The sequence below is a fragment of the Columba livia genome, chromosome 6, assembly GCF_036013475.1.
Source record: "Columba livia isolate bColLiv1 breed racing homer chromosome 6, bColLiv1.pat.W.v2, whole genome shotgun sequence".
NCBI lineage: Eukaryota > Metazoa > Chordata > Aves > Columbiformes > Columbidae > Columba > Columba livia.
Genome location: NC_088607.1, coordinates 8300610 through 8324323, shown reverse-complemented (window position 1 = coordinate 8324323; position 23714 = coordinate 8300610). Strand labels below are relative to the sequence as shown.

Below are 23714 nucleotides of genomic sequence, written 5' to 3'. Positions count from 1 at the left end.
TGCAGGACTGAGACATCTTCTCTGGTGACACACACAATCTAGGCTCATTCATAAGAAAACTATAGTACTGCCCTGTTTGATTTCTCTTTAGCAATACTTGCAGTGGAGTCTTAGACATTTATATGTGACATATTCAGGTAATAGTACAAATATGTATGTTACATGATGTGAGCACAGATCAAAATTGAAAGGAGTGACTTCAAATGAATTGAAGGTATTCTTTGTAGTGGAACACGTATTTCTATTGTATGAGCACTACCTGAAGTGTTCTGTTGATGTGTTTGCATGTTCAGAGAAAATCAACACTATTATAGTTTGTTTCCTTCCTTAGAACATGAAGCTGAGTTATTACTGTACTAATGATGCGACACAACGTGTTTTTTAAAAAGCTAGCAAGGCTCCTGTTTATCTTGGGTTTAAGTGTCTCAATTAATAAAGTGAGGTTATTGCAATATTATTTAAGAGTCATTGGTATAATGTAAGTGGTATTTGTGGGGTATGGAGTCATGCTCTTTGAAGTGTGAATGTCCCTCTGCTGGTACATAGTTTTGCATTATTTAAATAGCAAATTGTGTACAATGCAGATGAGAACTTTTGGGGGAAGACAAATATTATAGTAATTCAATATTTCAGTAGCCTTGTAGCTATTTGAAGCAGTCTATTAGTAAATGATGTTTATTTACATCTTTAGGTATAAAAATGCTTCTCGTGTAACAGCAGATATTCATCCCCCTTTACACACAGGAAAACTGACAAAAAAGCATTGGAAGCAAGCCCAGGATTTTTTTGCTGCCCATCCAGTGACCTACTTGTAAATGACAGTATTTATATTGGCCCTTTCTGTCTTCCATCTAGATATGTCCTTCAGCATAACAGAAGCCATAAAATATAGCCCAGTAATTACTATAGCTTCACCTAAAAATACAAGACTTAACTAGAACTCGTTCAGAAATATGTTGTCAATTTAAAAATGCCAAAGAGATGTTGGGATAAATTTCTCCCAAAAGATTTTGCTATTATAATGCCCATTGCTGTTGTAATCCATTTTTAGATGCCTGACTCAGAACTGAATCCAGAGCCATGTGTACATGTGTTGTATAAAAGCATCACTGCACTCATCTGTTACTGTTTCCTAGTTCCCCCTTAAGGATGAATAACATCCTGAGTCTAGGTAGGACCTTCCATTTAGCTGTACTGTGATGCATACATCTTCCTTAAAGTTGTCTTGCTACATAGTGTCTATTAATGATAAATAACAATTTCTTATTTATCATCTGAAAGTTTTATAGAAAGGCTTTATTACCATGTAATGATTAAAGTAATGGATTGTATGGAGTCAAATATCAGTTGTTATAGGATGCCAATAGAAATAGTAGTTGCTACTTCATCAGAAGTACAATTTATTATAAGCTGCCTGTATTTTAACATATGCAATTACTTGAATCAAGCAATTCTGGTGTTGAACTGAAAGTAAGTTCCACTTGTGGTTTTTCAGTTACGTGGTAATGCCTTGCAACCTTTGGAATACTACCTTTTTTATTCTGATGTAATTGAAGATTCCTGTAGTTCTGATTTTGTAAGGATTTAAGATGAGGCACAGACTTCAGCTGAATTAAGTATGGCCATGCTTCTTTATGGAAGTGTTCTTCCAAACTATTTCTTTTTAAAAATTGAAGCATTAAGTGTGTTTTATGAAGTCTATGACATACTGGGGGTGAGGTTTTTAAGTCTGCTACACTGTTATCTTGATTCAATGAAAACAGATAGGTTTTGAACCTTCCAAGTGTGGTTATGATAAACATATAAACTCTCAGTTGAGAATACTTTCCTTCCCTCCCTCTAAATGGAAAAACTCAAATGCCATATTTCCCCCCTGCCTTTCAGGTATCAAATACTTGCTGACAGGGTTGGAAATAACCATTTGATTCCTGACAGCATATGTATGCGAGGTGTTAGCTTTGGTAATGAAAGTAGATTAAGAAGTTCCCATCTCTGATTGCCTCTTAATTTGTGTCGATATCACTGTGGATCAATAAGGTAAAACACTGCAACAATCTGGTTCTGAAGTTATCCTCCAGGCAAAGGGTTATTTCTGTTATTACCAAAGGTTCCTTGAACATGGTCTAAATAACTCTGTATTTGATGGTATTTTTGAACTGAATTTTTAGAAGTTTCAGTTATATGTCTGCAGTGTTAAAGTGTTCAGCCATACCTATTCTGCAGTGCTCTGCTTCCAAAATGGGTTTATGTGATCTGTCCTTGTACTGCTATGTGCTGACAGCAGTTTAGGGTGTTCCAAAATGGTTGTGGAGAGAACACAGTGACTTCCTGAAGCTGGTCATGCTAAGCTGTTCCTGCAACAGTAAGAACAAATGGATTTCAGAAAAAAACAGTTAAATGTTCTCAGGGAGTAGAAAATAAAAATTTTTGACTTGAAGTAGAATGTTCTGCCATTAGTCTGACTTGAAGCTAAAGCTAAAATACTTCCTCGCTTATGAAAAAGTTTTGTGTGAGATCTAATAAGCAATGATGTTAGTGTAGTGTTGGTTGTGTGCTCTTTGATTTTTAACTAGGTTGGTCAATATCTGTGTTCAGCCTGTAGTGTTGTCCCAACGGAAGTTTGGTCTCTTAGCTCTAGGATAGGCTTAGTCAATGGATTCCTTTTTGCCGACAGAAATGATCCATGGGAGCTCCCATAAGGAGAAAAGTCATGAGGCAAAACACAGACAGCCTTTCATGCTATAAAGGAGAAAGTAGTAAGTAGGAATCTGACCTGTATTTGAGGTGACATTTCAAAGGCGTTGCTGTTCAACTTTTTTCTTTATTAAATCAATTCATGTTATTAAAGGAAAGTTGAAAAGCCTTTTGAAACCTTTTAGTTTATTGCTGCTTGTTTGCGACTATGGTTGATCTTTCTTGAAGTCACAGGCTGCGGGTGAGTGTTAATACAACAGTTATTTAGAAATGAAGTGATCTGCATCAGCTAATGAACATACTGCATGCTGGTGTGAGGCAACTGCAGTTGCATGAAACTGGCGGTAAGTTTTATGCTTGCTGGTGTTAGATACAAACACAAGTTGGGGGACGTTGTCAGGTGCCTATGGCAAACACGCTGAACCAGGATTGGTTTCTATGCCTTGTTTCCAAAGTAAAGAAAAAGGCTGATAGTATATCGATTTCTGGAAACTGCAAACTGTTGCAAGAACATATATTACAATTGTAGACGTAGATTTGCGTGATTCCTAGATGTAAAGCTTTATGCAGATTAATAAACTCTTAATTATGTCATCTTAGTTTATTGTTATAATGTAACTGCATATTTGTACTTGGGTAATGTGAAATGAAGTTTCAGTTTTGAAATCTGAAAGGGTAAGTGTTAAATAGTTTGTAGCTGACGACTTCCTAGGACCCAGTAAGAAATTGACGTTTTGCATTGTTTTTCAAAGGCTTCAAGTAGATTGCTTTTTCCTAAAAATATCATTGTTCACAATTGCTATCATATAACCTGAAAGACTTTACAAATAAGATGGAGAAAGTATAGGATAAACTAAACTCCTTCCTTGCCCCAAACTAGAGGAACTTTGTCTTTTCACTCTGCTTATGAACCTCTGAGGAGAATTCTGTTCCCTACATTTTCTTCTTCAGCACCTGGACATCAAACTTTCCAGATGTGCTGAAACAAAGTGTGGTTAAATGTCTGTATGTGTAGTTTATTTGCTAGCCTGCATGACCTAGGAGACCCCACAAAGTATTTTGATTGATTTGGCCTGAGCAGCATTGGACACTACAACTTTCCATGTTATTAAAAGCTCAGAGTCAAGTCTAATCCTGCAGTAGTAGGAAACCATTTGGAACGAAAGACGCTGCCAGTGGGAGGAATGGGGTTTTCTGGATGTTGAATACAATTGCTAAATATTTTCTAAGTAATCAATGGCGAAATTGAGTTATAGGCTGCTTTAAATTATTTATAGAATTTGAATTTGCAAACTTATTACAACAAACTGCTGCTTTTAACAACACTCAAGTTATTGAAAATTCAATACTAAAATGAGTTATTACAAGTAAGTTAGCTGTCTGAAATTAAATTAGGTGATAAACAAACTATTTTTCTGCTGTAAATTGGCATTCATGACAACTAGTTCTAATATGCACCTGAACCCATTATTCTTGGCACTTCATAAAGTGGCAATTGATAGCCATTTGTATTTACAGACTCTTATTGAATATAATTTCTCAACAGGAACTAGCTAATCAATTAATTAATCATAGTGTTACTCAAGTTTGGGTTTATATTGCTCTATTGTTCAGAGAATTAACTGTTAACTTTCTATTAAAATAACTCAAACATTCTAGTTTCAGTGGCTGAATTACCGAGCTTAGAGTAATTAAATAAGTGTTAAAGCTTTCTGAATTACCAGCAAAACTGAAAATTATGTATGCTGAATTGCAAAACGTACAACATATCCTAATTCTATTAAACTTATCATTATGCAGTATTTCTAAATAGAATGTTTAGTCTTGTGTTCCCTCTTGAAAGCTATTTGGGTGCATGCAGGAATATGTAGCCACTTCTGAAAAGACTTGAGGTAATAATTATCAACAATATTATGATGAAAAGCACCATCAAATAATGTTCTTCTAAGACCATCTAATACATCTTTGCATCTTTCTTCACATTTAAATAAGGCTTTCTTAAACATCAAAGTTGCAAAGAAGTAATTTCTTCCTCCTGCCAGGTCATTCTGGACAGATGCTCTGAATAGGTGAACTCCACTGACTACAGTGACTGTGCAGAGATTCATCAGTTTGGAGGGCCCTTTGGGTCCAAAGGGCTTCCCCGGAAAGCAAGAATCAACTCACCTGTCTCTGACTGCAGTAACAGAACCTATACTATGTATTTCGATTTGTGTTGACATAAATTTAATTACATAACATTAAAACATTAAATTCCATTAAATGAGCTCTCCTCAATAAAGATGAGTCCTGGCCCTGAGCCCTACTTTGCCCGTGTAGGCACAGCATTGCTCATACAAATCAGGAGAATGGCCCTGATCACCTTTGTTTGAATAAATAGTAACCACACTGGCTGTAGACTTTACAAAATGCAAAGTAATCTAGTAATACTGAGAAACTTATTCGCTAACTCATATAATCGGGGAAATATTTTAAAATGTAAATTTAGGTTGTATTTTTTTGTCCTTTGAAAAACTTGTATGTCTTCCTTTTCCTAGCGCAGCTTGGTAAAATAAAACCTGCCAGTCATTCTGTGTCTTGGATAAAGTTTGTCAAGTGACAGTTTTCTTAGAATAAGTGTAAATTAGGCTTTCATTAATGCACTAATTTAGCAGGAAAATGTAATTATTGCTTTGTAAAGTTATTAAAAGGTTTTTTTTTCATGAAATACTTAAAACAAAAATACTGAATTTTATGAACAAATCCAGTCCTTTCATGGGTATATTCCTGAAGACCACTATGATAGGAGAACTTTGTCATGGACTGAACCAGAATCAATAGCCATCTTCCGAAAGAATGAATTCTCTGTATTCTTCCATGTCTGTCTTGCTCTCTTCAGGGTTCTCATTGTCACCAAATATCTTTTGGAGTATTTTTAAGAATTGGACTGAAGCTGAAAGTATGAAATTAAAAATAAATATTGAGTCTGATATAGATCAGTTACAGGGATGTAGAGCTGGGTTTGTGTGGATTCTCAAACACTTAAAAGCAATAACCACAAAATTCATCAGAATTTTACTTTGAAAAGGTGACTATAACCAATTCTGTAGTGAAAATTAATCACTTTTTGAGTTGGGCAACCTGTGGAGGGACAGGGGAGGAGGGGAACAGGACTAACCAGGGTGATGGTGTTCAATCCCCTTTTCCAGAGTAGATCTAGGAGCCTAGAGGAGTGTTCTGTACTGCTGGATTTTGTAGCTGCTGATATTTGGAGAGGACTTCATGTGTCCATGGCTGGCAGAGTGATATATGGACAAAGCTGGATGTCATGCAGATTTCTCTGGGTTTTACAGTGCAGTAAGCAATGACCTGCCTCAAGTCAATGCGTTCAATTTAAATTCTTGTTGTTGTGAGGGGCTTGGGAAATTGATGGCAAGCATGTCCTTTTAGACTAGGCCATGGTCTAGTTGATATTGACGACTTGTGGGGACATAAAGTTTATTCACCCTTTGTCAGAGGCAGCTGCATCTGCATCTCCCGCTTCTGTGAATCTTGTGGCAACAAGGCTGTGTGTATAAGGAAGCTCAGATCTCATCTCCATTTCACGTATTCTTTTGGAAGTAGAAAGCTGCTATGTCTGTCTGAAAGAATCTGATCCTGAAAACATAACATTGATTGGCACTGAAAGCATCTGTTTAAGTTAATTCTTTGGTGGAATGAAGGCCATGGAACTGTAATTTTGTACCTTATCCTATATTAGCATGGCTAGACATTTGGCTTTTGCTGTCGAGCCAGGGATGCTTTATTCATGGAAAGGAGTAGAACTTGTTGCTTCTGAGAGAACTGTAGAATTAAAAACTAATTCTAGTCTTGTCTAGGTGGCAATCAAGAGGATTGTATCTTTTATTTAGGTCCCTGAGTAGCATTTGTGAATTGTTCTGGTTACCTCTGGTTCTCTTCAGCAGTTTGTACTGAATGAATTTTTTTTTTTGAAAACTTTTTCGAAGTTTATAATTATATGTGTGATGTGGGAGGTGCCTTCTTTATTTGGTCACTAAATAACTGAATACAGTACAATAATTTTACTGATTAAATAAGATCACTTTCATCTTATGAGTCATTGCTTCAGGGAGGTGTAAGGTACGCTGAAGTCATCCAGGTGCCTGTTTTCTCGCTGTAAACTGAGATACTGTGAGTAGAAGCTGGAGGGAAGACTGGGGCTCTGGCTATGTATCTGAACAAGAGTTGGTATGGTAGTTGTGCTATCTTAGAAGGAGTCTCCCAGACATCTTTTTCTTTGCTGCCAGAAACCTCAGAAACAGGATTATCTCAAAATGGCCTCTACTGTCTATTAATTACCATCTAGCAGATCGAATGTGTAAGATGTTCGACACATCTCATTGATATATACTTATAGAACTGAGGCAGAAGATTTTTTAATTTTTCTAGTAAATAGTGTAATCTAAATTGAAATCTGACCCGTGGAGATGGGGGAGGCTTAGCATGAAAAGCTACTACAAAATTTCAGATGTATACCTTTTGTCAAATGTCTTTTAACACAGAAGAGCTAGAATGCAATAAATCAGTTTAGATACCGGAGAACTTGATTGGGATGCTCAATTTTACTATAATAGCCTCATCTAAAACACTCAGCCCTTTTCAGCTCTTCTGTTCTCTTCTGAAATTGTTCCTAACAAGAACAATCTTTAAAAATGGGGCATTTGAGACAAGTTAATGATGCTATAGCTACTCAAGATAACCATTGTCTAAGACTAGTATTTGCTGCCTAAGCAGAAGGCTGGAAACAGTGAATGGTATCTAACTTTTTCTGTAGCGGCTTGGAGAGGCTTGAAAAGAAAGATGCATTAGCCATTAGAAGAGGTGTGCAGTTAGACAAAACCACAGGTCAAAAAAAAAAAACAACACCCACAACTTAATTTGTAAAAAGAAACACAAAGTAAAAGAGAGGTTAACATAATTTTCAAGTTGACTTGTACTTACATTTTGCACCAAGTTAAAATCCAGGAGTTGGAAATTTCCTTATTCTGGTTTAATATAACTTTCAACATTATTTCCTTCATATTTTTATCAGTGTTTGTTCAAAAACAGTCTTATTGCAGCTCTTCCTCTCACCTCCTCTTCGAAATGTTAATGTAATTAAATGCTCGCCTTTAAGCTACCAATTTTGTTGGTGTAGTGCTATATTGAAATACGTATCCTGCATAGCATAACTTGCTGTTAATGTTTGATTTGCCCTATTGATAAATCTAATTTAAGTGTTCAGTGTGACCATTAGCAATTTCTCTGTAATTATGTGAAAAGACAAAACAACATGAGGAATGGAGACAGTTTCAGGCTTTGAATTTAGTATTTCAAGGGAGGTTTGTGTGTGTACACAACTGAACTGGAAAGAAAAATGAAAATATTTTTTCCCCAGTGTATTTCTGTTCTTTGTCAACATTCTAATCACTTCAGTATTTAACTGAATTTTGTGTTCCTTTTTGCAGTGAAAAGGAATATATCTGAGTATGAGGAGATGGGGTAAATTGTTTTTTAATGACAAACTCCCTGTCTCCAAGACCCTAAGCTTTCCCATGTGGAAGGAGCAGCCTGAACTTGAGAAAGTGAATGTTGTCAACTTAGACCATGATATTCCCCTTCCAATAGATCACCTCAGCCAGTTCCAGCCTGCAAATGAAAAGGTGCATCCCTGAGATGTTCTTTGGCACAACTTCCCCCACCTCCACCCATTGCCAAGTCTCAGTCCTGCTTTGGAAAAGGAAACAGCAGTATTGGAATGTATTTGCAAGCCTCTTTCATCCTGGCAAAGAGGCATGGTCGACTCCATTAGTGATAAACATTAGAACACTGCATGCTTTTTACTTTAGAAGCTTTTGGCCTTGGAGGTTGGATGTGTATTTCTAATCAATTAAGAAAAAATTGAAAGAATCAGGAAAAACAGTATACGCAGAGATTACATCATGTAAGTTATTCTGTCTTTTATTTACTAGGGTATTTGGAATACACTTAAAAAGCCACAAAACTCGCTCCTATTTTTCATTCACTAGTAAATTGGTCTGCGAATATAGCAATGGGGGGAAAAGCAAATTGGTGAACAGGGAAGAATCTAGCTAAAAGTGAATTCTCTTAAGAAAAAATGTTATTTGCTGCTAACATAGCTAAGATTTCCTTTTTTTCTTAATGGTGGGTTAAATAAGAATGTACAAATAAAGCATCTTTATTCACAGTGGGGCATAGCATCACAAATGGCAAATCTGCCTCCTAGAAGACCTGGCACTGGGAGCAATCAGGGCCCATCACCTTGTTTTATTTCATGTTTGTGGTTTTAAGTCACATCTGAATCTGACCCCATATTTTCACCTGATTTAAATGGAAAATTATTTCCTTCATCCCAAGAGTGCTATGTAAGCGCTACATTTTCTAACAGTAACATTGTCAGGGTATCGGACTACTTTCTTCCTCCTTTATATTGTGTTTCCTGACCTTTCATTGACTTGCCAGTATAATTAATGATTCATTATTACACCCCACTGCTGACAAAAAGCTGCATTGTTTTCTTTTGTTAGTCAGGGCTAATTATCTGTAAAGTCACCCTTTTGAATTCCTACATTCAATTATCATCTATGCATGTAAAAAAAAAAAAAAAAAAAAAAGCTATTTCATCAAAAAGCAAAAAGTTGATTTCTACCACCCCACAGCTGTGTGCATATACACAGGACTGTCCTTTCTGTAGACTCTTTACTTTGAGTAAGCGTTGATTGACACTCACTCACTCACCAGAGTAGTACATCAAGTCTTCCTACACAAACTTTCCCCTATAAAGTTAAAATTAAAACTTTACAACTAAATTACTTCTTGCTTATAATTAAGATATTTCTCAGTGAGGGGAGAGCATGCAAGTAGTGCTGTAGGGCTTGGGCTGCATGTGCTGTGATTCTACTGAGACGTAAAGGCTGGAAGGGACTACATGCACTATATTTCTATATGCAAGTACTGGCTCTCATTTTTGATGGAAGCTTAAATCTCTTCAGGATGTCAAGAACTGACTTTATACTAGTACACATCAAACCTTTTCTCATCAAGAGACACTTAGCACTTTCTTTCCTAAGGGGAGCTTGATGTAGAATGAGAATATGTATTCCTTTTATCACATGCAAACTCTGTTATTCTTAGCAGTTCACTGCAATTTTCTGGGTGGGTTTTGTTTTCATCCAAATTAAAGAAAAAATAAATAAAATCCAAAATTTTATTTAATTGGCTTTCTCCCTTTAAAAACAACATTTCTCTTCAGTCATTTCGGTGTTATCCGTTTGAAGATAGAGAGCTGAAAATAAAAAGCTACAGACAAAGAAAGGCTCGGACTTTAGGAAAGTTTGGCATGTTTTAGAGGTGGATGGTATGTTATAAGAGGTCTTCTAAAAGTACTTCTGTATGCTGTACTTTGTGCAGGGCAAAATATAGAATCCCTTAAAGTACAGTTGCAGAAATGTTAGATCTTAATGAAAGTGCTGGAAATCTCTGACTGACACTTGCAAGATTATTGTGGATGTGCTAGACTTCTACAGTCACTGTCAGTCAGTCTGTGACCTGTTCAGATGCTAAGCAGAGCAATGAACACAGCATAATGTCCATCCTTGAGATGAATACTGTAAATTCAGGAGCGGGATGTGATCTTGTGAGTGAATGTGGTATTTTTGTGTGTCTCAAATAAAAAGGAGCAATATAATCTGACTGCAAGTAAGATCTATACCCCTATTCTCACAACAGTAGATGAACACATAAAAGCTTTTTATGGCTAGTACACTTAATTGAACTATTCTAAAAATCTTTATATCAATCAACAGGCAAGTCTGTCCTTTAACTATGTAACAAGTGGTAAAAAACCTAAGTCAGGGTACCTGGTCCTCTGTAAAACATTTGTAGGCTCCTTAACTACTAAAAAAAAAAACTTAATAGAAGTCCATTTAACTGGCAGAGCACTGGAGTGTTTAAATTATATGGCACTCATTATATGGGAGCAGTAATGAGACTCCCATTATTGGCCTGGTTGCGAAACTTTAGTTTGCATGCTTTCTCTCATTTCCTCTTCTTGTACCTTTCCAGCCCGTGGACAGATGCAGCAGAGCACATGTACTTGTGAGTCGTGGAGTGAACGCAGAAAGCAGAGTATCTGGAAGTTCAGTAATATGAACTGTGTAAATAATGTCACTTTGTGATGCTATGACATCTTGTGAAAAAGTAATCAAAACCTCTTCCTGCTGCAGCTCTTAAACAAATATGACAACAGGCAAATGTCCCATGCAGAAAGTGCTAGAGTCAAAGCAGGGCCCTAGAGCAGGTCAATTATTTCAATTATCTGGAATTTGTGATGAAAAACAGCAGCAGCTTTCAGGAAATATGCACGAGTCTGGCTATTGCTTGATCAGTTATGACAGTCACTGCCAAATATCATGTCCCATCATGTTTTGCAAAGGGAAAGCTTAGAACAGGTGGATTATTTTAGTTACCTATGCACCATCAGAGGAGTGCAGTGCAGTTCTCAGGAGATCTAACAGGCCACCAATTGCTTGGCTAAGCATGACATCACTGGCAAATATCATAAGGCAGTAAGTAATCACAGTAGAGGCAGAAAAAGTACATAGAGCAGATGGATTGTTTCAATTATTGGGGCCCCTTGATGAATAAGAACTTCGACTGCCATCAGCAGATCCTGTGGCAGGCAAGTAATAACTGCATTGCTATGACATCACTTTAAAATCCGGTGTGGCTTAAGTATTTCAACAGCTGTACAGCTTAGATTTGTCTTAGCATTGACTTGACCCACAGCAAGCTTCAGTGCTGAGAACTGAACACTGAGAAAATTGCTTGAGTGCTTCCAAGCACTTCATGGTATTTCGCCACTGCAGGGAAAACATTGAACCAGCACCAAGCTCACTGCTGGTACGTTATTATTTTTTTTGTACTGCATTTTTCAGAAGTCAGCAGGGGAAAAGTAGGACTGCCTACTGTCAGGTGCCAGAACAGAAAGTAATATCTTAGTTCTGTTTATGGATAAATTTGGGAAGGCCTGAACATCCAGAAAATGATCCTTAATTGCATAATATACTAGGTCCAAGATCTGATAGACATGAACTTTCTTAGGAAAAATTGACCTAAGAGCACACTCGCTCATTTTGCTTTCAGTCTTCCTCCAGGCTGTTGCTGGCACACTCTACCTTAATTTCTCTTTTAACGTTTTTCTTGATGTCAAAACAAGTTTGATGTTTGCTTTTACAAGAAGATACATGGTACCTTGTTTCATTGTCCCCTTTCAGCTAGAAGTTGTTTATTGACTCTGGTGCACAGAAATCTAGTTTACACATTAAAAGCTAAAGAACAGAGGACACTAAAGAATTAATAAACTTTGATGCCTAGAGTGTTTTTCTTTTTTTTTTTTTCTTTTTTTTTTTTTTTACAAACCAAATCCCTTCTGAGTTTTATCAGATTTAAAGTCTGAGATCTGCTTTAGTCAGGCCTTGGAGGCAGAATAGAGAGTCAATAGGAAGCTTCTGTTTCAGCTAATATGTCTTATATGTCTTGTTAACATCTTTCAAAAAGTTAATATTATAAAGGATTTGATTTCTAAATCTATCAGTATCTTTGCATTTACCTCAACACAGAACTGATGGAGAAATATCTCATTTAAAGTAATTAAGCCAGTTATGCAAACATAGCCTAGTGGTAGGAGGGGGGTATAATTTATGTTAGAAGATGGATGTCAAATAATTTTTAGCCAAAATTTTAATCCTTTCTACTCTTACATTGAAAAACTAGATAGGACCATCACAGAAAAGTCCTGAGGGCAATTTAACTATATTAATTCTAGAAAATATAAAACACAGCAATTAAAGGTTTTTTGGAGGTTGAGTGGAGTAAAAGAGCTACAACCCTTTTTCCTTTCCCATCATATTGCTTTGAGATAATTAAGGAGGAATATTGATTACATTCCATCCAAGGAAAAAGTAAACCTCATTAGTATTCTTTATCTGACCTGTCCATTTCCCATTACAGGGGAAACAGCTACTAATTTGAGATCAAGAAATTACTTTGATAGGAACAAATCTCAAACTGATGAGGAAAATTGAGCTTTTCCTCCATTTGCTACTGGTTTCAAATCTGCTAAGTACCAAACACTTGTCACTTCTGGCCATTTCCATCCAAAATTGAATAGAAGTTACTGAGACACCATTACAACTTCAGTGTAATGAGTGACATTTTAACGGCATTCGTGTGGCGACTGCTTGAGATTAGCTCTCTTTTTTTTTTTCTTCCCTTCCCTTAATATTCTGACCTTACAGTGTGTAGTATTAACTTGGAACAGTTCAAATCAGGTGTGGACTGAAGCTGTTACACAGTCTGCTCTTCTGTTCAGGTGGGGTTTATGCCTGTTCTTTTGAGTCAGAATGCTAGTAGTTATACAGGTAGCTTAAAAATAGTAAGACTAAAATATTAGGGTTGAATTATACCCTTTCTCACGTGTGATTCACTAAATTAAGACAGGAACGTGTTTCGTGCTTTGCTTGTAACCATCAAAACTTGATATTTTCTTTTGAGAGAGGTTTCTTATGTATTTCCTTCAGAAGCTGCAGATTTGTTAGTAATAAATTTATTTCAAGTACTGTAATAAAAGGATGAGAACTGACAGCGCTGCTTAGAGAGAGAAGGTTTTGTGCTTTTAAAATTATGCTGAAGATCAGTGCACCTCCAACTTAGTCTTGTTACAGTATTGAAGCAAGGCAGGATTGGTCTCTTATTCTAGAAACAGTTTGTGACCCAGTTGTTCAGCAGGATGGTGCAATAGCAGAAATTTGGGAGCATGCCAAAAAAAAACAATTGAGAAGATAGGAAATGGCTAGTTTTCAGGTGAAAGCAAGATGTGAAGCAAGTACTGCAAAATAATGAAGGCAAAGAGGAACTGGAAGTGACTGTGGAGCAATGGGTTGAAAAGGGGCAGGAGACCCAAAACTGGTAGAGAGACTACGGAGACCAAAACGAGTCATGAACAATTCAGAAGGAGAAAGGCATAGGGTAAAATCATAGAGGGGATTGATGACCTGAAGAGAAGGCAGTGAAGAGAGGCTACCAGAAGAGAAAGAAAAGAGATGGAGGAAAGTTAAGCAAGATAGATGGTGTGGAATACTGATGACCAAGTTAGAGAGTGGTGGGATTGGTTTTGAAACCAAGATTAGCTGACAGTTTTGCCTTTTATTTTCCTTTTTTTTTTTTAGTTTTTTTTTTTTTTAGGCAATCGTAAGTTGCAATTGGAGGGGTTATTTTTTACTTCCTATTACATTATCATGGACTGTTAAATAACTGTCTTGTTTCCTCACAGAGGAAACTCTGCTTTTCCCTACTCCAGTAAAGTAATTTCAGTGGATACAGGAACCTCCTCATATTCTAGAATTTCATATTCAAAACACTTTGTAGCACTGTAGTATACAGGTAGGGTGTTCCATCACAGTTTTTTATCACTTTAGAGATATTGTCCATGGAAAGCTAGTAGGTAGTCTTCCTAAACTGCTGGAAACACAAGTGAAAAATATTGTGTTCATATGTGTGTGGTTTTCTAGAAACTCTATTTCATCTTGGAAACCGTTATTTAAAGGATTGACCAAAACCTCAAAAACTATAGGAGAAGGGTTTCAATGTGCTGTGGTTTTAATTGAGTGTCTCTGAATCACCATTTTGCAACTTTTGACACAATACTCTCATGCAGTGGTCCTAGTGATAAGACCATTGAAGATTGTATTTGAAGGAATGAAGTTTTTATTGGTGTTCTTTTAGGATCGATCACAAGGACTGAATAATGCTCCCAAAGAAATACATTTGGATGAAGATGACTGAACATGCAGATCCAAAGGCCTTTTAGGATGTGGTGAACCTTTGGCCTTGGATGAAGAATGTTCTTGGATGAAAGAACTCCAGCTGAAAGACTTTGTCTTTGCCTTTTGCCTTGAAAATTGCAAAGATATGAAAGACATAAAGGAAACAAAGATTTGCAGCTGAATTCTTGCAGGGTGTGATTCCAGTGGCTGACACTGGCACGCAGCCAGCCTGCCTCATTACTGCAGAATGTCACATGCCTTGTACCCATTACCAGTTTCCTACGGTTTCCCAAAAGCCTCTCACACATTTTTATATTTTTCTGCTTTCTATTTGCAAATTATATTAGCAAATTTGCATTGCGTACTTTCTGTAGTGAAATTAGCACCTCTGGGATTTTTGTATATCATGTGTAGCTAAAAAGAGAATATTTATTATGCTTGGTTCATCAGATTATAATATGATGCTTGTACCTGCAGCTGAACAGGTAGTTAAGTAATAATCTTTGTTTTTCTTCATGGTTAATAACTTGTCTAAGTTTAAAATGGCAAGAGTTCGCTAAGTGAGTCAATGAACTGACATTCGCAATAAGGTCAGCCATGGCTATGTGGGCATTCGGATGGATTTCTTAGTCTAACATATTGAACTATGTGAAGTCAATAGGAAGACATCTAGTGACTTTGTAAGTTTCCTTACTAAATATTCAATATACTTGAAACTTGATTATATGTTTAACTATTTCACTTCTTGAAGTGTCCTTATTTTCACTTTGTAATAAAACGTAGTTCTGCTAGACTGAATCTGCTTAGCCTTTTAGAATACAATTTGAATCACAGATTTCATGCAACAGTGTTTGGTAAGGTTGGCCTTCGAAGCATGTCTGTACAAAGACACATTAGCTAACATTAGTTACTTAAGTAATTCTACCAAAATTACCTAAGTAATTCTGTCAAAAAATGATGACTACACAGAGAGAAATTCTGTAACAAAGTTCAAGAGCTTACTTTGCTTTTATCTCTCCTGGAATCAATCCACATGGAGAGAGGCATAGTGATTTTCACTGTCCTGGTTAGAATTCTGTAGTTCTTGTGTTTTCATACCCAGTTCCACACCTTGGAACCTTTTGTGCCAACTATGCTTACTCAATAGGTGTGTCAGAATTCAGACATTTACAGTATTTCTGTATAGTCACCAGACAGACTTCTCGAAGGACAGACTTGAACAGAAACTATTTAATCAAAAAAAGCATCCTGCACCAGGGCAGCCTAGGTAAGCCTAGCCTTATCAGATGAGGATGTATTAGTTTACTCCTCCTAAATGTCCTCTATGACTTCTGAAAGTTTTTCTTCAACAGTTATTTCCTCTTGCCCTCTCACCCCATTTAGCTTTACAAACATAGTTCTATAAGCTGTTTTTAGCCAAGAAATAGACTTTTCTGAATGATAATATGGACACTGTCTCAACAACAATTAGCTTTTGACCTGAAGAACTGGGAGACACTAGCTTGTCTTCAATGATTTTGCTTGCTTGTATTTTGTCCTTGCATCTCCCTGTGTCTCATCTTTCCCCCCTGACTCCTTACTTGGCCTTAATTGATGGTAAAAATTGTGCATGACTGTCGGAAGTGTCAGTTACTGCAGGGTCTCTGTGCTGAGCTGATTAATATAAAATAATTAATATTGAGATATGTATGTGTGTGTGCAAGGTGTTAATATAACCTGCTTCCAACTAGAAAATAATATATTGAGACTGTTGAAATGTGTGTATACCTTAAGAAAGCTATGGCTAGAACTTCAGATATCTATATGCTGGACAGTTCAACTCCATTGTTTACAATTGATTATTAATGTACTAATGGTGTTTTGTTACTGCCCTAATAAATGAAACCTTTACCAATGCTTTGCTATTGAGTAGTGTGTATGGCAAAGAGGCCCTGGGTGTTTCTCTAGTGAGAGACAAAGAACTGAAAGAAATATCTGGCTTGACCAAAACAATGTGTTTTTTCAGTGGTCATGCCCCCAAAGGAGATCAAGTCAGTTGTGTGTTAACTTAGAATAGCTATGTGACTTAATTTTTTTTCTCTCCTTTGGCCACCATTAAAATTGGTCAGCATTTCTGATTTTTATATTTCTTCCATGTCACATAGGGTGTGGTTGTGCAAGCCTCCCTAAGTTTGGGGCTACATCTATTTCTGGGTCAGTAGGAGAGTATGCGCTGTTATTGCAGAGCCATTTTGTTTTCTGTGTGATTGTTTGAGATGCTTCACAGAAGATATAATATAAACCAGCAAACTTTTCTGGTTAGGTATGTGGCTTTCAGTTCAGCTTAGTGCTTTGTTCTGTTGCTAGAGCTACCACACTCTATTAAAGATCTGTTGCTACACCCAAAAGGTCAGGATTAAGCCACAAGATCCTAGGAATTCCTCTTACACTTTTTTTTTTGTTGCATGTTAAGCATCAGTATCACTGCTTTGTTGGTAAATCTTCAATGGGGAAAATGTTGTGTGTTCCACTTCCTTGGTCACTAGTGTGGTTTCCTCTAACTTTGGTAGAAATTCACCATGCTTATTTACTAATACTCAACTAATTAAATGCACTATGAATTTATGATATAAAGGAACTTTAGAGGGTGATTTCTAGTTTTAAAGCTGTGTGAGGATTTTCCCTTTTGTGCATGTTCATAGAAGTTCTTTACTTCAATCACCTCTGACAGGTCTATCTTAATGTAGAAAGGACACAGGAAACAACTTCTATTAGGTAGTCTTCCCTCTTATTTTCTTTTGTAGAGGGGTGGTAGGGAATGGATCTCCCTCTGTCTTCCTTCAAATCCAAGCCTCTGTGCTTGACTTTTGATTTGGATGTAGAAAAATTCTATTTTGTATTCAAGATAAGACCTGAACTCATCTTTTGTTAAAAACATTGAGCCAACCTTAAACAGATTCATATGGGGGCTTTCTTTTCACTTCTGTTTTCTTCTGTTTGTTTTTCTTTGTCAAAGAAAAGTGTAAAGGGTGACATATCTACTCCACAGAGAGTAGATGCTTGGTATTGGGGATTCATTTATCATGAAGACAAAGCATAACAAGATGCTGAGCCTGAAAGTCAGGGAATTTGATCAGGAAAGATGATGCCCATTTTAAGAAGCCAAAGTATTTTATTATTGGAATGCATCATTCAGGGAATATGATAGATTTTCCATTAGTGGAAGTCTTTGATCAAAACTGCATATCTTTCTGAAAGAAGAGCTGCCTCAAGAGCAAGCAGCTGAGCCCGGTGCAAGAATTATTGAATGAGGAAGTTTTGCCCTTTTTTAATGCAGGATGAGTCAGGTACGGAGACCATAATACCACAAATAGTAGTAGTTATTGTAGAAAAGTGAGATTAAACTTTTGCCGCAGAAGTGGCACTTGAAGAAAATTATGAAAATGGAGCCTAAAGCAACTGCAGCTCAAGCTGCTGGCATCAGAGGACATGTATGACAAATGTTATAGTTAACTTTGTTATAGGTAACCTTGTGTCTGTGGGATTTCAGAAATGCCTTTTGAGGCAGATGGGTGCTTTTGTGTAGGTGGGAGACTGTTAGAAAAAAACTGCAGCAGTTTTTAGCTTTACAGGTCAGAACTGTAAGTTCCAAGGCATGATGTTACTTTGGACTTTTGTCTTTAATTGTTGAAACATTTACACAGAAATATTTGGGTTCCAGGTCCCTTTCAGTCTGAAGGGTTTAACTCTAGGTGTCAGAAAAGGGCCACAGCTGTCATGTCAATATATTATGTTGTATGAGCGTGATATATTCCCTTATTTGATGCTGGGCCACTGTAATTGCCAGTGCACAGAAGCCCAGCAGCAGCAGAGAATCTCCTGGTAGAAGTTAGGGTGGTAAATTCTGCTGGGAAGAAAAGAGTCACATGATTTGCTTCTGGGACTTTTTTTTGGTTGGTCAGTTGGTTTTTGTTTGTTTTATTTAATGAGAGACAAATAAAATTCTGAGATGCTGGAACATACGTGCATGGAGCTTTTGAGGGTTTAGATTTCAGGGTGACAATAAACCCCTGGCAGATGTATTGTTAACCTCCTCTCCCCCCGCCACTTCCCCTTTTTGCCCCTCCCTCTCCCCTTTTTCCACTAACGACAGGTGATCGGGAGGGAAAGAAGGACAGAGAGAAGAGAGTTGGAAAAATTAATCATGTTTTAGTAATGCTACTAATAAGAATAGAGAAAATAATACAAAATATACAAAACCAATCTTGAAAATCTCAGCAACTGCAGAGCCAGCACCCAAAGTCCTGGATTAGACTCTGCAGCCAACCGGAGCTGGATTCAGTCTGTCACTAGGCCTCAGTTTGCAAGGATGACTCGCAAGGTCTTCTCCTAATGTCAGCCATAAGCAGAAGGAAAAAAAAGGGACGAGATCCTCGTGATCTCCCACTTTTATATAAAGTATTCACGTGAATGGAATGTTATACACAGTTGGTCAGTTTCTTGGTCACTTGTTTCTCGTCGCCCCTCTCGCAAGATGTCCATCCATGATTATCAATAAGTTTGCATTCCATTGCTAGGTTTACCAAAACATGTGTCTGGTTCTCCAGGAAAATGCAGATAATATGAAGGCTTTAGCTGACAGGCAAATTCACTGAAAGAAAAGCTTGTTTTTAACAAATCCAGGACAGGAGCAAACTCCTAGTTTCCTCTCAGCTGAACCAGGCCTTGCCTCCTGCTGTCCAGGGCTTGGCAGTGGTGTGGAAGGTGGTCCTGAGGCTGGTGTCTGGGATGTGCTCCTTGTGAGGTGACAGCTGAGAGCCAGACCTACAGCAGTGCCACCCCTGCTCAAAAAAAAAAGGCAGTTTTGCCTGGATTTCAAGTAGGTACATGAAGCTTTTGTTTTCTATTGGGTACTCCTTAATCACCAGAAGGAGGAAGATATCTGGGTTAGGTGGAATGCATCAACCCCTGCAGCCTTTGCAGGTACTTAATTCTCCTGGCTGATTCTATAATGACTTGAGACCCTTTAAAAGGCTCAGCTCTTTCCTTTATCTTCCATTTCCCCTTCCTTCAGCTGCCTTTCCTGTGGTGCCTGTGCCCAAATAATCATGTGCATCCACAGGATTTTCACTAGGTAGAACTCCACTATTGCATGAAGCTGGCGTGGTACCTACAGCGTCATCTCCACCACTGCTGAATTACAAACATAGAATGTCAGACGCTGAATGAGCTTAAACCTGGACAGAACAACTCCCTTGGGCAATTCTAGGGATTTTTCTGTAAATTAGACAAATTACAGAATTGATTTTGCAGAGTTAGGTGTCTAAGAATGTTAATGTACCATCAGTATTTCCATTGTAACATCTTATTCTTCAGAGTTCTTGTTAGTGGACATGGTTAATAAAATCTTCAAGTGCTACAGACCCTGCTATTGTCAGACATGAGGCTGTTTTCAAATTGCTGCATGTTTTACAGGCACTCTTCCAGACATGAGGACATGCTTTAAGTACATAAATTTTCAGTTGTTTTCTATACTTTCAGAAATGGTCTAGAGGTTTTTCCTGCTCTGGGCAGTAACACCTTTAAATTCTTGGAGCTATGTGGTAGTCACTGATCTATCAGATCTTACTAAACTTTGTTTTTTTACCTCTCCCCCCGTATCTGGAACTGCATGCTCAACCCACTTTTGTCTTTCTGGGAAATCCAGGCCTTTCATTTAGCCCTATCCTGTGATTTTGACCTTGTCTAATGAGTATCTGTGGGTTGTTCTTCCAAGTAGTGCTATTACTTACATTTCATCTCTTTAGCTTCACTTTTACAACCTCAGTTGTTAGATAGGAGGTATCAGAGATATTACCAGGTGACAATTTTGTTTGTGGTAATTATTCTTTTCTCCTGTTATGTCTCTCTCCCTTCCTGAGAATGTTGGGTCTGTTTTTTTACCTTGTTGTGTATTTATTGTGGAAATCTGTTACTGTAAATGTGGTCACATTATTACCTTTTATTCATAAATGTCCAGTATTCCTGCTTCTGATAGGTAGAACCATTATGCTTGCATTAATTGCTGTTGCTGCATGATATGGGATAAAGGAGAGAGTGTAAAAAGAATCTGCAGAGGATAATTTTCCTTTGGGACTTAGAAAATTATTTTCCTTCATCACAGTAACAGTTTTTTAAGAGCCTGAAAGAGGTGATTTGCTCCTAGACACTTTATAGAGGGAAAGCTTTAACCATAAAACAGTCTTGACACTGGTACCAAACAGAGTGGTTCGGCTGGTTTCGTTGTCCCTTTCTTCTGTTGTCCAACATGCACTTGGCATGTCACAGGCAGCTTTGAAGCTGGATTCCTTTAGGGTATATGAGGCCATCCTGTAGTTCTGAAATAAGTCTGTAATTCTTCTTTGCGTGTTGAGCTTTATAACACGCCATGCTACCTCCTCCGTATTAGAAGTGTCATGTTTTGATACTTCCTCCTTTGTATGAACTTTTGTATTCCGTTGCTCTTCAAAAATACTTCCAAAAAGCTATATGCTTCAGAGCCTAAAACCTGAGTTGTTCCATACTGCCACTTCCAAGCAAGAGGGTAAAACATAATTTTTAAAAGACCATGACTAAGACATGAATATTGTAGTTTTGTTTAATTTTTCTTTTTGAAGTACAGTCACAGAATCACAGAATCGACTGGGTTGGAAAAGACCTCAGAGATCATCGAGTCCAACCCTTGGTTCAACTCCAGTCTGTTTACTAGATCATGGCACTAAGTGCCATGTCCAATCTCAGTTTAAAAACCTCTAGGGACGGCGAGTCCACTACCTCCCTGGGCAGCCATTCCAATGCCTGACCACTCTCTCTGTAAAGAATTTCTTTCTAATATCCAGCCTAAATTTCCCCTGGTAGAGTTTAAGCCCATGCCCCCTTGTCCTATTGCTAACTGCCTGGGAGAAGAGACCAATCCCCACCTGGCTATAACTTCCCTTCAGGTAGTTATAGAGAGTGATGAGCTCACCTCTAAGCCTCCTCTTCTCTAGACTAAACAACCCCAGCTCCCTCAGCCTCTCCTCAAAGGTCTTATGTTCAAGTCCCTTCACCAGTCGTGTTGCTCTTCTCTGGACCCGCTCCAGCACTTCAATGTCTTTCCTGAACTGAGGGGCCCAGAACTGAACACAATACTCCAGTGTGGCCTCACCAATGCAGAGTACAGGGGAAGGATCACTGCCCTTGTCTTGCTGACCACGCTATTTTGGATGCAGGACAGGATACCGTTGGCCTTCTTGGCCACCTGGGCACACTGTTGGCTCATGTTGAGCTTCCTGTCAATTAGTACCCCCAGGTCCCTTTCTGTCTGACTGCTCTCCAGCCACTCTGCGCCCAGCCTGGAGCGCTGCAGGGGGTTGTTGTGACCAAAGTGCAGCACCCGGCATTTGGCCTTATTGAACTTCATCCCATTGGAATCAGCCCATTTTTCCAGTCTATCCAGATCCCTCTGCAGAGCCCTCCTGCCTTCCAGCAGGTCGACACTCCCTCCCAACTTGGTGTCATCAGCAAATTTGCTGATGATGGTCTCAATCCCCTCATCTAAATCATCAATAAAGATGTTAAACAGGACTGGACCCAACACTGACCCCTGGGGAACACCACTAGTGACTGGCCGCCGGCTGGATGCAGCCCCATTCACCAGCACTCTCTGGGCCCGGCCCTCCAGCCAGTTCTTAACCCAGCGTAGAGTACACTTGTCCAAGCCATGGGCTACCAGCTTTTGCAAGAGTATATTATGGGAGACAGTGTCAAAGGCCTTGCTGAAGTCCACATAGACCACATCCACGGCTTTCCCTTCATCCACCAGCTGGGTCACCTGATCATAAAAGGAGATCAGGTTGGTCAGACAGGACCTGCCCCTCCTAAACCCATGCTGGCTGGGTCTGATCCCTTGTCCATCCTGAAGGTGCTGTGTGATTCCATTCAGGATGATCTGCTCCATAACCCTGCAGGCACCGAGGTCAGGCTGACAGGCCTGTAGTTGCCAGGGTCAGCTCTGCAGCCCTTTTTGTGGACTGGACTGTCGAGGCTACCTGGAGGCTTTGCATGGGGCCTTCAAAGGTACTCTGAAGTTGATTGGGGAAATTGTATGTCCACAGAAATTCCATTCCGTTGAAGCTTCTACCAAATTTTTCGGTATTACTCCAGCAATTTCAGCATTAATTTTGAATATTCTCAAGTAGGATGCCAGAGGAAGACCTTTTGTTGTTTTATGATTTAGCTTGTATCTAGTACTTGCTTAGCAGGATTGTCATAGATGTGAATATCTCTGAAAACAAGATGTTAAGTGTTTTTAAATGATCATAAATTAGATATTCCCTGCCCCCCAAGAACATAATCTTCAAAATTCATTGTTCATGTTGAGATCCAGATGTTTTCATGATCCTAATTTTTTGCCATTTTTCTCCTTCACCTCCTTCCCTTCCTTCTCTCCCCCCAGGTTTTCATTGTCTCCTCACAAGGTATTTACTTTGTGAAAAGTATCCACAAGAAGAGAGGCTAGAAGTGGTAGTCAAGTGATAGGCTTTATTTTGTACCAAGTCATGCAATTTAGTTTTCAGATAACACAAAAAAAACCCCAAAGCCAAAATGCAATGTAAGTTGTCAAAAAGCTGACACTCTAAATACCAGAAAATATTAACATCTATTGTCAAGAAAAGTAAAAAGTATGAATCACTCCATCTCCATGACACATTTCAAAACTGCTATACACAGCACAAATTATAGTGTGTTTGATGGTATTGGGGATAATAGTACTTGAGAGTTCCTCTCTGAGCACCCAGCGCTACTACTAAAAAGGTTCAATTGTCTTGGCTTACACTATAAAGCTGCAGAAAAAAAGAAGATTAAGGTTCTGAGGTCATCGTTGCTAAAAATAAAAGCTGATACACAATTATTGTTAATAACTTCAATCAAAGGAAAATAGTTTCGCATTCTGTGTATTACATTCATCCTGCAATACAAAAATTATATCTACATGTAAAATGTGGGTTTATGTTCTTAGTGCTTTACAGAGTATTTCTAGTGTGTCATTCCCTTTTTCCCCAGTTATGCCCTGTTCAATCCTGCATTTTAATTCCTTTTATTGTCAAGTTCCTGTGAGGCAAATCAGGAATGCTTCCTGTGCTCGGCAGTCATGTC

General features: G+C 38.2%; 1 protein-coding gene across 6 annotated transcripts in view; it reads left to right on the top strand.

The window, feature by feature from the left end:
• ATRNL1 (attractin like 1) overlaps positions 1-23714 on the top strand; it is a 488569-nt gene that overhangs the window by 378343 nt on the left and 86512 nt on the right. Inside the window, exon 27 of one of the 6 annotated variants that reach the window (XR_010473421.1) lies at positions 14518-14747. The exons of 3 other annotated variants lie outside the window; for them this stretch is intronic. Coding sequence is in view for 2 of the 3 variants with exons in the window: in XM_065066924.1 (XP_064922996.1) it covers positions 14518-14577 (60 nt within the window). In the remaining variant the exon portion in view is untranslated. Of the gene's footprint in view, positions 1-14517; positions 16454-23714 lie in introns of those variants that run through there. 2 more of the 6 variants (XM_065066924.1, XM_065066925.1) reach the window with 2 other exon arrangements.